Source organism: Ranitomeya imitator, chromosome 6, assembly GCF_032444005.1.
Source record: "Ranitomeya imitator isolate aRanImi1 chromosome 6, aRanImi1.pri, whole genome shotgun sequence".
Lineage (NCBI taxonomy): Eukaryota > Metazoa > Chordata > Amphibia > Anura > Dendrobatidae > Ranitomeya > Ranitomeya imitator.
In genome coordinates this window covers 359,537,986-359,555,629 of record NC_091287.1, presented here as the reverse complement: position 1 = coordinate 359,555,629, position 17,644 = coordinate 359,537,986, and the positions used below count along the sequence as shown (strand labels likewise).

Here is a 17,644-nt window from a genome sequence, read left to right as displayed (position 1 = left end):
GCTAAATGGATCCTAAGAAAAAAATCGGAGCATTGTCAGTTTAAAAAACCGGAATCTGTCATTTGACGGATCCGGCGCCATAGGCTTCCATTCTAGCAAACGCCGGACCCATCGCTGTCCTTTTTTTTCGACAGACATAAAAAAAAACCACGTTACTTCGGCTGCCGGACCGACAGTTTTCGACGGATCCGGCGAACGATGGATGAAATGTGAGGCCATCCGTCGCTAATAAAAGTCTATGAGAAAAAAAACTTATCCGGCGGCATCAGTTGCTGGATCCGTTTTTTTTCAAAATTCGACGGATTGCGAACTGAATGCAAAAAACTGATGTGTGAAGGCAGCCTAAGCATACTCCCTATGATCCATGGAATCCAAGTAAGGGCCTGATCTTGTCTGTAGCACAAAGCTGGGGAATCTTAGAATGCCAACACAACCTCTTGTGGAGTAACTTGTACTCAGATGGTGGGTAACCAGAGGAAGTCAAGTGGTCTTTAGATAGGCACCATACCCCGCTGAACACATTATGGAAGGGGGCAGATGTCAGAAACATTCTTTAAACTACATCGGGTTAGGATTTACTGAACATTATTAGGTTTAGCAAAATTTCTGAGACTTCAGATTTATATTTATTGGATGTTTTCGAATAGGTACAGTAACCATCGAACAGGCATGAAATGTAAAATTGTTTGCTCCGATCTATCATTTCCCACTAAAGGATTTTTCTGATTGTTGATGATCATGTCCAAAAATTTTAAGGGGGAAGGAAACAAGGAAACCATTACGTACACTGTATTTGTAACCACAAATTCAGTTTCCATCACCATTCACGAGTCCATCCACATTTCAGTACATGGCCAGACTGTAGGTATCCATTTAAAAACTAAATATAAAATATCTTTAAAGGGTTCGAGGTCTGACTTCATACAAACACAGATCAGAAACATAATAGGCCATCTTAAAATGATGCTCGACTTTTGGGTCTGGACCGGAAACTGTTCTGGAAATTCTGTGGACGAGTTTTACTCTTCTGCCATATAAAAACGATACATCAAGGCAACAATGACAGCGGATATTGCTGGGATAATCCAGTTACTCCACAAGCTAGAAGCGGAAAATGGGAGAAGGTTAATGTGAGCAGTTTATTATACGGAGTCCTACACAGTTAAGCAAGGTATATGGCTATGTGCACACGTTGCGGATTCCATTGCGGAATTTTCCGCAGCGGATTTGCAAAATCCGCAGTGAAAAACCGCTGTGGTTTTTACTGCGGATTTACCGCGGTTTTTAATGCGGATTCTGCTGCGGTTTTCCATCTGCAGTTTTCTATTGGAGCAGATGGAAAACCGCTGCGGATTCCGCACAAAGAATTGACATGCTGCAGAAAATAAACCGCTGCGTTTCCGCGCGTTTTTTTCCGCAGCATGTGCACAGCGGTTTGCGTTTTCCATAGGCTTACATGGTACTGTACACCACATGGAAAACTGCTGCGGATCCGCAGCGTCAAAAACGCTGCGGATCCGCAGTAAAAACCGCAACGTGTGCACATAGCCTATGTCCTCCTAAACGTATGTCACTGTAAATTGGTATGTGTATGTATGTGCAGACACACACTTATGTACATACGTTCTGTGCACGCGCGTGCCATCTATGCAAAATTTTTATTTAAAAAACCTTACGACTATGTTGTACCATTATATAACACCACCTCCAAATGACAGAAAATAGGCTATACTCAGCATCACTACATTAAAGTCTATTCAATCTGCTACACACATTTCCTTTCTGCAGTGATACGTCACACTTGGTTATATGATTTTAAACAGTAGGGTGAAAAGACCATTTTGTTTGTACTTTGTGTAAAGGAAAACCAAGCAAGTTTCACAATTAGGATAATTAATCTACTAGGGCTTCTCTATACATTATAGTCCTTCAAGATGGCAGGCAGTAACATATTGGCTACATTTCCTCCACTGTACAGGAGAAGTTGTGAAAAGAAAGCCTCTCTCTGACCGGCCTGCAGCCATGTGCTGCATTACCCAGCAGACTTTCTCCACCTGCCCTCTACAGGGACATAATACTAAAACCTCTCTCCATTTTATGTACTTTGTCTCCTATTCAGGCCTGAAAGCAGAAAGAATGATCTGGAAGGCAGCGCTCAATATTTACACTATGTGCAAAGCAAATGGAGGAGGTCAGAGCAGGAAACCCAGCCAAAAGCCATCAGGTTGAGATTCAGCCCAAAAATAAGGCCTCGTCTCCGAGATCTAATCCGGTTTCTGTTGTATTAAGGACTACCTTACAGATGACCTTGGAAACCTACATTTAAGGGACTAGCGTAAAAACAACTTTACGTTACATAACTCTAGGAGAAATAATGAACATGTGCCTGTACGTTTATGTTAATCACATTAAAATGGTAAAAAGCTATTCTTTCATTTTTCCAAGAGATAAAATAAATGCTACAGACATTTATGGTGTTTTCACATTGCGCTTTTCTCCACGTTAGCGAATCCCATCCGAACCCCCGCACAAAAAACGGGATTTGTCAACGGGGCAATAGACTATAATGATGCCGACAGAGAAAGTGCCCTCTGATGTGCATCATTTCAGGAGTGTACGCCTACTGGAGATGGACACCCGAAAATGATGCACGACAGAGAGCATGTTTAGGTTTCCTGAAATCCCCCCCATTATCTTATCCATCACAAATGCTTTACACTACAACTCTTCTCATTCAGATTGTATTCTTTTACTTTATTACTTAGATGACAAACACCGGAAAGCATGGAGAGGTGATACCATACGGCAAAGATGAACTGTAAACTGCAGGCAACTAAACCACCAGTGAGAAGACTATCAGCCACTGACACATGGAGAACCCAAGTTTATGGTAAAAGCGGAAATACCTCGAGTCAGATTCAGAAGTGGTAATAAGAGTTTCCTGAAAAAACAAAAAACAAATGATTCAATGTTCAATAATAAAAACTTGCAATAAATGTGGGTTTCAACATACATTTTTATTAGCAGAAATGGCTTCGAAAACATTCATAGGATATAAAAATAGGGGTTGGGGGTTTATGGTTTACCCTGTCCGACATTCATAAATACACACACACTTAGCCTGGATATATTCCTATTTTAATAGAATCAAATCTAGAGTGAAAGGCGGTCCGGTCACTAGTTTTTGATGTCCTAAGTAATCCACCATATGGTTCCAGAGGTACAGACATTTTTATTCGGAGCGAATGTTACGGTCTTCTAGGATTCTCTAGGAGCATCTCTGTAGAAGGAAGGGCGAATTTATGAAAAAAAATAAATAAATAAAATAAACCCCCCCAAGACACATTCAGGGGAGTAGCAGGGATAAAGATAAAACCAATATTGTCCACTTTTGACCTAGTCACAGGTCCCCGTAAAGGAGTTTTCCAAAATTATAAAGCAACAGCCGATTGCTAGTGTACGCCATCACTGTATAAGTTGGATGACCACCAAAGGTGAGAATGTAGTGGATGCGACAACAGGGTAGCGTTGTCCGCCTCCGTTCATCCAGCTGTGCAGAGTCTTGTAAATGTATAGGGATGGCTGCAGTTCCCTGCAGAGCTGGGTGGCCAGGGACCTCACTGTACAGGATGACTTTAAGGTTTGTGCACACGTCAGGATTTCTGGCAGAAATTTTCCTGACAAAAACCAGACTTTTCTGCCAGAAATCCGCATGCGTTTTTTGACGTGTTTTTTCCCCAAATGCATAGAGTAGCGGGAAAAACGCAGAAAATCCGCAAAATTAATGAACATGCTGCTTTTTTTTTTACCGCGATGCGTTTTTTTCACGGAAAAAAACGCATCATGTGCACAAAACATGCAGAATGCATTCTAAATGATAGGATGCATAATGTATGCGTTTTTAATGAATTTTTATAGCGCTTTTACCGCGAAAAAACCTGAACGTGTGCACATAGCCTAAAGCAGAATTTTCACAATAGGAGTTGTTAAAAACGCTTATTTTCAATTATCTTGCTGTGTTAACAGGCTGTCGATCACCTGATGATCGAGCAAAATTCTCGTTCATCAGGCAAAATGATCTTTTGCACAGCAAAAAACAATAATGGCCCTTGGTTGTGCATCGTCTGGTGTATACAGGCCTCACACTGCGAGAACTATGGCAATCTAGAGTAGATCGCTCAATGCAATGTGACTTTGGCCAGCCTGTGTGAACAGGCTATAACATGAGCACGAGTAGTAAATGTTTACTGATCGGAGGTCTTATATTGTCGCTGGTCGGCACATATAAACAGTTAGAAGAAAAGAAAAGGCAGCACTCACCGATCCTTCCAAGAGAGGTAACTTTATTTGCTTACATTAAAATCTTCACGGCCGGGGGTGCAGATTTTCAGAGTGCGGCAAACCTGACGACGGCCGTTTCTCGCCCACCTGGCGCTTCCACGGGTCCGGCTGTGAAGATTTTAATATAAGCAAATAAAGTTACCTCTCTTGGAAGGATCAGTGAGTGCTGCCTTTTTTTTTCTTCTTGGATGGATTTTATGACATGTATCGGCTGAAGCACTCGTGATCCGGCGGCCACACTCCCATCGCAGGTGAGCAGGCGTAATTATCCTCTTGAGCAGTAGTGCGGTCAGCTGTGCTCTCTTACAGATCGATATAAACAGATAGTTAGGCTCTGTTCTAATCACCAACGACCTACTTACCGCCAAAGCTAATGGACAATACTCTGTACTCCTCCTTCTAGACCTGTCCTCTGCTTTTGACATAGTTGACCACTGCCTCCTACTACAGATCCTCTCCTCCTTTGGCATCAAAGACTTCGCCCTATCCTGGATCTCCTCGTACCTTTACAACCGTACATTCAGCGTCTCCCACTCCCACACTACATCCTCATCCCACCCTCTCTCTGTTGGAGTCCCCCAAGGCTCTGTTCTAGGACCCCTACTCTTCTCAATCTATGAACTTGGCCTGGGACAACTCATAAAGTCCCATGGATTCCAGTACCACCTCTATGCTGATGACACTCAGATCTACTTCTCTGGTCCAGACGTCACCGCTCTGATGTCCAGAATCCCAGAGTGTCTATCAGCCATATCCTCCTTCTCCTCTCACTTCCTCAAACTCAATGTGGACAAATCTGAACGCATCATCTTTCCTCCATCCCATAGATCTTCCTTACCTGACCTATCTATCGCAATCAATGACATCATGCTTTCCCCCGTACCGGAAGTCCGCTGCCTCGGAGTAACCTTCGACTCTGCCCTGTCCTTCGAACTGCACATCCAAGCTCTCTCCACCTCTTGTCGCCTCCAGCTCAAAAAAATCTCCAGAATCCGTCCTTTCCTCAACCGTCAATCTACTAAAATGCTTGTTCATGCCCTCATCATCTCCTGCCTTGACTACTGCAACATCCCTGCTAACACCCTTGCACCTCTCCAGTCCTTCTTTAACTCTGCTGCCCGACTAATTCATCTTTCTCCTCGCTACTCCTCCGCTTCCCCCCTCTGCAAATCTCTTCACTGGCTCCCATTCCCTCAGAGTATCCAGTTCAAATTACTAATACTGACCTACAAAGCCATCAATAACCTGTCTCCTCCATATATCTCTGAACTACCGTAATCTCCCGATATCTTCCCTCACGTAATCTCCGGTCCTCCCAAGACCTCCTTCTCTCCTCCACACTTAATCGCTCCTCATCCAATTGCCTCCAAGACTTCTCCCGAAATTCCCCCATCCTCTGGAATTCTTTGCCCCAACACGTCCGACTATCAACCACATTCAGATCCTTCAGACGGAACCTGAAAACCCATCTCTTCAGGAAAGCCTACAGCCTGCACTGACCCCGCTGCCTCCTCATCACTACCGAAGCTACCGCCTCACCAACACCGGAGCTCCTGCAACCCTCAACCTACTGTCTCCTTCCCCATAATCCTGTAGAATGTAAGCCCGCAAGGGCAGGGTCCTTGCCCCTCTACAGTGGGGCAAAAAAGTATTTAGTCAGTCAGCAATAGTGCAAGTTCCACCACTTAAAAAGATGAGAGGCGTCTGTAATTTACATCATAGGTAGACCTCAACTATGGGAGACAAACTGAGAAAAAAAAATCCAGAAAATCACATTGTCTGTTTTTTTAACATTTTATTTGCATATTATGGTGGAAAATAAGTATTTGGTCAGAAACAAACAATCAAGATTTCTGGCTCTCACAGACCTGTAACTTCTTCTTTAAGAGTCTCCTCTTTCCTCCACTCATTACCTGTAGTAATGGCACCTGTTTAAACTTGTTATCAGTATAAAAAGACACCTGTGCACACCCTCAAACAGTCTGACTCCAAACTCCACTATGGTGAAGACCAAAGAGCTGTCAAAGGACACCAGAAACAAAATTGTAGCCCTGCACCAGGCTGGGAAGACTGAATCTGCAATAGCCAACCAGCTTGGAGTGAAGAAATCAACAGTGGGAGCAATAATTAGAAAATGGAAGACATACAAGACCACTGATAATTTCCCTCGATCTGGGGCTCCACGCAAAATCCCACCCCGTGGGGTCAGAATGATCACAAGAACGGTGAGCAAAAAACCTAGAACCACACGGGGGGACCTAGTGAATGAACTGCAGAGAGTTGGGACCAATGTAACAAGGCCTACCATAAGTAACACACTACGCCACCATGGACTCAGATCCTGCAGTGCCAGACGTGTCCCACTGCTTAAGCCAGTACATGTCCGGGCCCGTCTGAAGTTTGCTAGAGAGCATTTGGATGATCCAGAGGAGTATTGGGAGAATGTCCTATGGTCTGATGAAACCAAACTGGAACTGTTTGGTAGAAACACAACTTGTCGTGTTTGGAGGTAAAAGAATACTGAGTTGCATCCATCAAACACCATACCTACTGTAAAGCATGGTGGTGGAAACATCATGCTTTGGGGCTGTTTCTCTGCAAAGGGGCCAGGACGACTGATCCGGGTACATGAAAGAATGAATGGGGCCATGTATCGTGAGATTTTGAGTGCAAACCTCCTTCCATCAGCAAGGGCATTGAAGATGAAACGTGGCTGGGTCTTTCAACATGACAATGATCCAAAGCACACCGCCAGGGCAACGAAGGAGTGGCTTCGTAAGAAGCATTTCAAGGTCCTGGAGTGGCCTAGCCAGTCTCCAGATATCAACCCTATAGAAAACCTTTGGAGGGAGTTGAAAGTCCGTGTTGCCAAGCAAAAAGCCAACAACATCACTGCTCTAGAGGAGATCTGCATGGAGGAATGGGCCAACATACCAACAACAGTGTGTGGCAACCTTGTGAAGACTTACAGAAAACGTTTGACCTCTGTCATTGCCAACAAAAGATATATTACAAAGTATTGAGATGAAATTTTGTTTCTGACCAAATACTTATTTTCCACCATAATATGCAAATAAAATGTTAAAAAACAGACCATGTGATTTTCTGGATTTTTTTTCTCAGTTTGTCTCCCATAGTTGAGGTCTACCTATGATGTAAATTACAGACGCCTCTCATCTTTTTAAGTGGTGGAACTTGCACTATTGCTGACTGACTAAATACTTTTTTGCCCCACTGTATATCAGTCTGTAATTGTTAGTTTGTTTACTGTAAGTGATATCTGTAACTTGTATGTAACCCCTTCTCATGTACAGCACTATGGAATCAATGGTGCTATATAAATAAATAATAATAATCTACATAAGAAACGCCATTAGAAGCTTCCGTTATAGATTCGGTAACACTTGATAAGAGGAATACAGTGACATGCTGCGCTATTTTTCCCCTGACAAAGGTGCAGACTCCATTATAAGTGAATGGCGGGTGAGGCTGGCATTTTTCATGTAACAGATCTGGTAGTTATTACAAGAAAATCACAACTGCAAAGCTAAAAGCTTTTTATGGTTTCGACGTAAGCAGGACCCTCAGTGGTTCCCAGTGACTGGGGTACCAAACATTCCCTGTACAGAGAGTGGTGGTGGCTGGACAGTTTTTACTTGCACAATAATAATAGTTCTGCGGCCTGTTGTACAGGTCCTAAAGGTCAGACCACAATAGCGCTGGAATAACCCCTTAGCCGCGAACCATCAACATACAAAATTAACAGGATTTAGGTCTATGGCCTAAATATTACAACCCCTCTATTACCTGTGCATTGGTCTGTTTCACTGCGCACAGAAATAAGTATTGGATTTAACGTGGAAGAGAGCACTACACACAACGGCAAGGGCTATGTTGGGAAAGCAGCAAGAATCCTAGCCTCTGTAGAATGACGGTATCACCATCAGATCCAGTATCCATAGCAGAAGCCCAGACAGTTACAGCGTAACACTCACCGTTGGTTTCTGGATCTTGCATCGATCATCCTGTGGGGAAAAAAAAATGCTTCCATATTAAAATATGTAATAATGCTCTGCTGAATACTATGGGAAAATATTTATACTTCATAATATCAGTTATTGATAACCTCTCTTTAGGGTTCTAACAAGACATGAAGACCATTCTCAAGCAGCGGGGTCTGGAACAAATTTGTAAGTGGTTTAACACCATGTGGCCCTAGGGTTGCTCGGTGACTGTCCTGTGGGGCATCGGCTAATTTGTTAAAGGTGCATTATGTTAAGGTGGGCTTTTCATCAGTCTGACATACATAAGGACAAAATGGCATATGGCATACCTTTTATTATAGCCAAATGACACAAACTGATTGGCTAATAGGTGTAAGAACATGTAGCTATAATATGCTGCCCTCACATTGTTTGCAGACAAATACTATTTAATGGTAAAGAACGTCACACCTTTGCTTTACTAAAATTACATCTACAGGAATTATAGCACCGCGCCAGCGGTTTTCAGCACTAGAGTGGTATTACTCTCTGGTAAAATACTTACCAGCCGCAGTCTTCGGTTGTTCCTGGAGCCACTCTGGTCTTGCTCTGCCATCGTGTGACCACAGCTTCTGACTGACCGGAAGCCAGCGGTAACTGTCATAAGATCTCAACACAAGTCTGTGAGAACCTCGTTCTGGCTCTCAGACTTACAAACACTGGAGGCATCCGGCAGGTCACAGCCTGCAGAACAATGACCAGAGTGGCACAGGTAACAGAAGAAGGCAGCAGGTGTATAACACTAAGGGCAGGGAACTTATATTATTGCCACCACTCCAGTGACAAATCAAAAAAATATAACAGAGAGTGGTGCTTCAAAAAGAATTGTTTTCTAGCACTGCCCTTCACAATGACATTTGGCCAAGCCGGTTACAGAATCTGTACACAGCAGCTAATCTGAAGAGGTTGGAAAGAGGAGCGGCCTGAACCGATGAGGAGCCTGGAGGCGTCTCAGACTACCACAGACCACCAACAGGCACCGTACAGAAACTTTAGTCACACATTACACGTCCTCTCTAATGGAGACAAGCTAAAAAGCCACACAGCCCCAAGCCCTGGGGCAATTAAGATAGCAATCATTGCCCGTAGATATGGACAGATATCATTTTTAGGCTCATGACCAGACAACGACATTTCTTATTTGTTTAATCTTTCAGTCAATATTCTAGTATGTACTAGACAGGAGCGTAATGGTCGTAGTTACAGAGGGCCCACCGGCACCAGCAGAAATTTCAGGAGGATGAGTATCAGAAGACGCAGATTCAGCTGAAGTGTATTGTGGAGCAAAAACCCGCCAGCTCCCTGCATCGCAATACACGCCGCTGGCCAATCAGACGCCAGCAGCGGCACATAGCAGTGATGTCATGCATGCGTCTCCCATAGCAGGCATGGCGAAGTCAGCGGCTGGCCTCTGCACTGGCTATAGAAGAAGCCACTGTGTCATGGAAGTAGGAAACATTGAAAATAATATTTATTTTCTTTGGGGGGGGGGTGTATTTAAGCTGAGACATTATACCAGGAAGGGGGCCAGGATAGGGAACATTTTTAGCAGGAAGGAGCCCACGATGGGTTAAATTAATACAAATTGGGGGACTTTATACAGGGGGAGGGGACACATTTCTTTATAGGATTTAGAGCACTACAAGGGATAATACATCAGACCAACATTTAGGTGGGGGCCCAAATCCAAATTTCACACTGAGGCCCATCCGAAACTAGTTCCGCCTCTGGTACTTTACCATCATCTCTTTAGACCCAAGTGTGTTTGATTAGGATACATCCTCTGTAAGAGGAACAGAATATAATAGTTGAGGGAATCTCACTGTGTTCTGTCATCATCGTATGGTGCTGCACATAAAGCCTAAACATAACATAAGGTCACTCACGGGATGGAGTTCTCCTATTATAAATTCTTTCGACATGTTTCTGGCATCTGTAGAGTGTCCAATGTCTTCGAAGGTCTCTGTGGCATCCCCTCCAGCCTGTTCTCGGAGAACTTCTTCGCCGCCAGGATGCTGAAATCAACACATCACAATTAACTTAGTTTTCTTGTCATCATAAGGAAATTTGTAAATATATATAAAAGGGGTGAACCCCTATACTAATAATGATACAGGGTGCAAAACCTAGTCTGTAGGGCAAACTAGATACAGCAAAAAAAGAGAAGACTAGACTAATGATGGTATGCACACCCGAAAATTATATAAATCATAATTTTTTTTTCCTTTCTCTTTTTCTCATGTGCCACACTAATGAACTCCGCTGTCCGTTTATCCATGATTAGCGGGGTTCATATATAAAGGCTAACAATTTCGGCCACTCCTTTACCATTTGGGAATTTAATTTTAATTTTATTTGAAATATACCTTCCATAAAATGAGCCACATTGCAAAGGTTTATTATGTTTCTACCCAGGCGGGCCTTCTCCCTCCCCTTGGGGGTCTTTTGCTAGACGTATTTTGCTAATAACATAATATCTCTGTGGTCCTTTGTTTACTTGCTTTGGCACTCATACATCATATGCCCCCCGCAGCTTATCGGCATTCATGCCGTGTGAATAGAGAATCTCCCCTGCACTTTTTTCTATATGGCGCTCTGCTACTGGGAACCCTGTCTGGCGCGTGCGCGGTTTGCTCCCCCTAGGGTTGCCGTTGCGCATGTGCACTATGACAACGGCAACTCTTCTGGCTATAGCCACATTGTTGCACCTTCCAGGGCGGCTGGGATGGGCGTCTACGGTCTCTGCTACACACCAGATCATATTTATCTAATCAGTGATACCTTTATATTCACCTCAGAAAATACTGATGACCTCACTTCCCCTGACGAAGCTGCTGTTGCAGCGATACGCGTGGGGATCTTGCCTCACCCCTTATCCTTGTCTCTTGTCTCTCCTGGGTGCCTCAATCCGCTGCACTCCTCCGCAGCTTTAGTGGTGTTTATCTACCTAGAGTGGGCTTATTTTTTCCCCACCTTGCTGTCTCCAGGCGCTATGGCACGTTATTTGTTATCAGTTGCTGCCTATTTTTGTTGGACCAGGTCCACATAGGTATTTGTACACACATCCTTGTGGGGTTTATACTTATGTGTCAGCCTAATATTGTTATGTGCACATTGGGACTAAGGCTTTCCAGGTACCTAGCATGCTCAGACAATACTGTTATTTGCTGTATAGCCATATATATCATTGTGGGGTCTGTGCCTACATTCAAGCATCATATTGTGATATGAACATTGGTATTCAGGCTTTCTAGGCATTGAGCATGCTTACATAACACCTATTATAGTTATGCCCATTTTATAGGGTTCCAATTATGTGTGTATATGTTTGCAGCACATTGTGTGTCATGACATTCTCTTTGTTTTGGTTCAATTCTAGGAGACTTGACTTATTTAATCTATGAGCAAGAGACATTTTGTTATTCATATCTGTACAGCCTATTATGCATATTTGCTTATAATTACGTTTCTTTGGTTGTACTATATTATATTTGTGATATATAGGGGTGTCGCTTATCGGTCCTATATTTTAGGCCCTTTTAAATAGTTTTATCTATATGTCTTTTTTGAGGTGTTATAATAAAAGTTTTCTGATTCCTTATAATTTTCGGGTGTGCATACCATCATTAGTCTAGTCTTTTCTCTTTTTTTGCTGTATCATAAGGACATTTGTCTTTAAGTCTGACATGGTTTAAAAGAACACAAAGGCATATTTCACAAAACCCAGGGCGGGAAAACAATGCACCCAACATAAAAAAGGTACCAGTTTAGGTTTTTTCGTTATAAACAACTATGGCAGCCTTTGTGGCAGGATTTAACGCAGTATGTTGCTTTAGTCAAGTACAACACACTTTGGACAGTTTTAGTCACATAGATGTAATAATTATCATAGGCGATTGTCATTAATTGGATCCTTCTGTCTGCGGCCATCTGTGGCGTCTGACCTCAAGTACAAATTACTGTCTGCAGGAAAATGATGCGCGACATCCAAGAAAATGTAACGTTCAGATTGTTCTGCTCAAGCGGCTCCATTCAATGCACTGTATATGTTTCCTACAATTATAAATGGCTTTGTTCGCTCACGGTTCCTGAACAGCTTGAACCCACATAGTGGTAGATGATGGCTTTGTTTTTAGTTAGTCAACAACAGCATGTATGTTGGGCGTTCTCGCAGCCATTTTCTTCTGCATATTTCCATGTCAGATCGTAAATGAGTTAGCTGCTTATTAGCATCTGCGAAACGCACAAAATATGAAATTACATACCTCTCTAATTTGTATTATCTATTTGAAGGTGATTCCGCAATAAAAGAAAATGTCAAAGTAAACATGACCGTCCTTTCCCGTCAATGTCATGTTATGTACATAAGATGGTCTATCCACTGTATCTGTATATTACTGTGCGCGGCACAATCATTTACGCTGTTTTTTTATTTTGGATTTATGTTGCATAAATATGCAAAAGATGCCAACGCCTCCACCAATGCCACCAACTAGAGCCAAATGCCTCCACCAATGCCGCCAACTAGAGCCAAAAGCCTCCACCAATGCTGCCAACTAGAGCCAAAACACCTCCACCAATGCCAACTAGAGCCAAACGCCTCCACCAATGCCAACTAGAGCCAAACGCCTCCACCAATGCCACCAACTAGAGCCAAAAGCCTACACCAATGCCACCAACTAGAGCCAAACGCCTACACCAATGCCACCAACTAGAGCCAAACGCCTACACCAATGCCACCAACTAGAGCCAAACGCCTACACCAATGCCACCAACTAGAGCCAAAATGTCTTCACCGATGCCGCTAACTAGAGCTAAACGCCTCAACCGATGCTGCCAACTAGAGCCAAAACGCCTCCACCGATGCAGGCATAGCCATGCACAGTGGATATATATTATGTAACCACTGTTTTTTCGTCACATGGACATACAGGCTGCAGCTTTTTTTTTTTTTCTAGACACAAAGACTTTTGGAAATTGCATAATAGATGGCAGTTGAAAAATATAAAATTATACAATGTATTCTAATCATTTTGTAGGATTTACATTATTTCTTTGTTTTAATTTTACCGATTTTAAAAGTTAACTGAGTAAAAAGGTGATGTTGAAAAAAAAATAATCAAAAAACAAAAAAGAAACCAACCTTATACTATTCCTCTGCACTCAGTACTGTGTGCCCATGGCAGATTCCTAGCAACAACATCAAGCAGGGGCATCACATTACAGTTTCAACCCATCAACAGCCTTCAATTTTCCAAATAGACTTCTTCCTATTCAGACAGAATATGAAGGCTGCAGGACCAACGTGACATCCCAAGCCAAATACTGATGCCAGGGGACCAGCGGGTATAGTATTGAGTGGAGGAGAGCCTCCCCTATATTTCTTAGAGATGTGCCTTTTCTGGGGCGGCTGAGAGCTGATGTTTTTAGGGGGGGGGGGGGGAAACCACCGGTATTCATGGCCCCTTCCTGGGTATTAATATCAGCCCGCAGCTGTGTGCATAGCCTTTGCTGGTTATCAATTGTAGGGGGACCTCCATGTAATTTTTTTCTTTAAAGGGACCCCCATTTTAATAGCTAGTAAAGGCTAAGTATATAGTTGTGAGCTGATATTAATAGCCAGGGAAGCTCCATGGGTATTACCCCCTTCCCTGGCTATAAACATCTGCCCCAGCGGTCAGCTTTCCCTCTGCTGGTTAAAACTACGCGGAAGCCCATGCCATTTTTTTTTTCAGAAAAATAATCTTTTATTCATTAAATACATGTACAGTAAGCTGCACACACACTGCACTAATTGTATAGGTCACTGGCATCTATACATCTACCTATTCTATGTGTATTTACTGTATGTAATCCATCTAATTCTATCCTGTCGGCTCCTGCTGCAATTTTACAGTTTGCAGCTGCTGAATTGCTGGCTTTTATTCTATCTATATGCTTTGAAGAATATTTCCTTTGAAAACGATGTGTAAATGACTTTGGGTCCGTGTCCACGTTCAGGATGGCCGGCGCTTTGGACGGAGCGGAAAACTCGCTCCACCCAAAGCACCGCCCCCTTCGTAGATGCGATGATGCAGGATGTGTTCATTGCACACATCCGTAATCATCGCACCCCACACATAGGGCCCTGTGTTTTACCTTGCAGCGGCGCAGCATCGCCGCAAGGTAAACGGACATGCTGCGATCTAAAAAGACATGCCGCATGTCCGGAGTCGCAGGGCCGCCGGATGCGTGTTACCACGCATAGTGGAGACGGGATTTCATTAAATCCCCTTCACTATGCTGTAACATATGGACGCTGCGTGTTTGATGCTGCGACTCAACACAGCGTCAAACACGCAGCGTTTCCTGAACGTGGAACCATACCCTTCGAGAATTTCTCTATGTAAAAGCTCATGTTAAAAATCGCATTGCAGTTGGATTGCAATCAAACTGCATTCGGATGCAAATCAGATGCTAGGTGTGAAGAAAAAAAAAAAAAAAAAAAAAAAGATTGTACTTGCATGATAAACGCCTGACTCTCGCGCATCAAAATCACAAGAATTTTTAAATTGCTAGTGTGACTCTAGCCTTATACGTACTTTGCAAGGCGAGTAACGTTTTAACCCCTTAGTGACTGAGCCAAATTTTTGAAATCTGACCAGTGTCAATTTATGTGGTAATAACTCTGGAACGCTTCAACAAATCCCAGTGATTTTGAGACTGTTTTCATGACACATTATACTTTATGATAATGGTAAATTTAGGTTGATATGTTTTGTGTTTATTTCTAAAAAAAAAAAAAAAACTGAAATTTGAGAAAAATGATTTGAGAATCATTCAAACTTTGAATGATTATCCCTTTAATCCAGATTGTCATATCATAGCAAAACATTAATAAATAACATTTCCCAAATGTCCGCTTTACACCAGCACCATTTATAAAGTGTTCATTTATTTTGTTAGCATTTTAGGAAGTTTAAAAATATAGCATTAATTTTCTTTTTTTTCAAGGTAATTTACAAAATGTAACTTTTATGGACTTATCCATGTGCTCTGCTTTACGGCCGGCGCTGACAGTCAGTGCAGGGAAGCTGACGGCGGGGGACGTGACAGACATCGGAATGTGAGTATGTAGTGTTTTTTTTTTTTTTTTTTACTTTTACAATGGTAACCAGGGTAAATATCTGGTTACTAAGCGCGGCCCTGCACTTAGTAACCCGATATTTATCCTGGTTACAAGTGAACACATCGTTGGATTGCCCCACCCTAGCTTTTTATTAAATGCTGGGACCGCACAGTGCAGCTACCGCACGTGGCCAACATTCACATGCGGCTTTAATTACTGTGTAAGTTTGTAACAACACAAGGGGGGGCCTTCCCCTGCGAGTGGGTGTCAGCCACATGCAGTAAAACCTTCCCAAGATGAACTTTTGGTGGTTTTTTTAGGCTGCAACTTACAGTTCTAGCAAAGTAGATGAGGCCTTCATAAACGCGGCATCGATAAATGCATTCCTTGCAAACAAACTGAAGCTATAAATCTAACTACATTAAATAAGATACACTATATTAGACAATTCGTAAATAGTAGATTTATAATACACTGTATGCAATGCACAGACTGTAATGTTAGGCATGTCCGCTGTACTACTTGCAAATTAAGACAGAATTAACAATCATATAGCTGACTCCACGAACTCGGAGGCAATTAACCCCTCTAATGTCTCAAAACACTTTCTGAAGGAACATAGTGGGAGTTTAAAAAACTTTGACTTCTTTGGTTAAACTCTCTACTAGAGGGGGAGATCGCAGGAGGGCTTTACTTTTACTGAACCCTGAAGATTTTTGGATTCTAATGTTGAACACTTCTTACCCTACAGGTTTAAATAAAAGATCAGATTGATCCTACACTATTAATATGGGTATTAGATTATCATTTCTCTCTATGCTTTTAGTAGATATGTGATTGCATCATGATTTGTGTGTTTTTCTTCTCCACCTACATCACAGGTGCTGCACCTTATAATTGGATTAATCAAAAGTGTGTAGAGGTGTGGTTACCTGGAGAAAGTTGAAGTAAGGTTATGATTAAGAAACATCGCTTTGAATCACATCTCCCCTGTTTTTGAATTTCTGTCTCCTCGGATATGATATACAATCCATGTCAAGTGTGAACTTTACCCTGATACATAAACTAAAGCCTGGGATTTTAACACAGGTGCTGGATCCATTTCTTTTTTTTTCTAGATGAGATTTTTTGCAATCTCATACCACTGTGCTTTTTTTTCCACTCTGCATAAACTTTCTCTTGTGGCCACACCGAATATTCTGTGCAGATTCTGCAACCTCAAGAGCACATAGTGGGAATGCAGCCGAGGGAAAGATGTTGGTGGTCACTCAATTTATCATGGTTTCTGAACAAGGCTACTCTCACACAGGTTTTTGCCATCAGGCACAATCCGGCGAATTTTGAAAAAACAAAACAAAAACAAAAAAACAACGGATCCGGCAGCAAAGTTGCTGCCGGATGTTTTTTTTCATAGACTTGTATTAGTGCTGGATTGCGACGGATGGCCTCATGTTTCGTCCGTTTTTTGCTGGATCCGTCGAAAATTAGTTTTCCGGCGGCCGGAGAAAACGTACATAGGAGCGTTTTTTCTGTACGGCGAAAAACGGATGAAACATGAGGTGAAATTATGGAATCCGGCGACCGATTCAGTTTTTTTTTTTTTTTTTTAAAGAAATCATCTCTCTCTCAAACCTGATGTGTGAAAGTAGTGTGAAAGTAGCCTAAGTGAGCAGCTACTCAAAGAACTGGATAAGGATTTTTTTTTTTTGCAGTGGTTATTTGGAAAACTTTAAGGTATGACCAAGCAAACCAAAAAGAATGAGTAATCGTGTCAAAGTTTGTGCAAAAATAAAAAGGAATAATGAATAGGAACTCGAGAACTTTTGTAAATCCAGATTAACGATACACTGGAATAAAGAGCTGTAGTGATTGCAAAACAATCCAAGAGGTAATCCTGTAATAAAATCTGAGCTGCATTAAGGTAGAACCACAATGAAGGGTGGAAACTAACAGCCCAGGACCAGATGTACTCAGGGTGAAAACTTCAATATTGAACATATTCTTATCAATGCACACAAGAGACCATTATCTTCTACGACATTCCCTATTTAAAAAGCTAGCTGAGAACATATCTACCCTGTAGACTGCACTACAGATTCTACGTGCTCCGCGGCCAGGCAACATGACTAAGCAAAAGTGTAAGCCAAGAAAG

General features: G+C 42.4%; 1 protein-coding gene across 1 annotated transcript in view; it reads right to left on the bottom strand.

Moving 5' to 3' along the window:
- Nucleotides 1-603: 603 nt before the first annotated feature.
- The window catches only part of CYB5A (cytochrome b5 type A), a 35,269-nt gene continuing 18,228 nt past the window's right edge, over nucleotides 604-17,644 (bottom strand). Inside the window, exons 2-5 of the mRNA XM_069730971.1 lie at nucleotides 10,271-10,399; nucleotides 8,337-8,366; nucleotides 2,907-2,941; nucleotides 604-1,101 (exon numbers count right to left, since the gene is read on the bottom strand). Of these exons, the coding sequence (XP_069587072.1) occupies nucleotides 1,020-1,101; nucleotides 2,907-2,941; nucleotides 8,337-8,366; nucleotides 10,271-10,399 (276 nt within the window). The 3' untranslated portion in view covers nucleotides 604-1,019. The remainder of the gene's footprint in view (nucleotides 1,102-2,906; nucleotides 2,942-8,336; nucleotides 8,367-10,270; nucleotides 10,400-17,644) is intronic.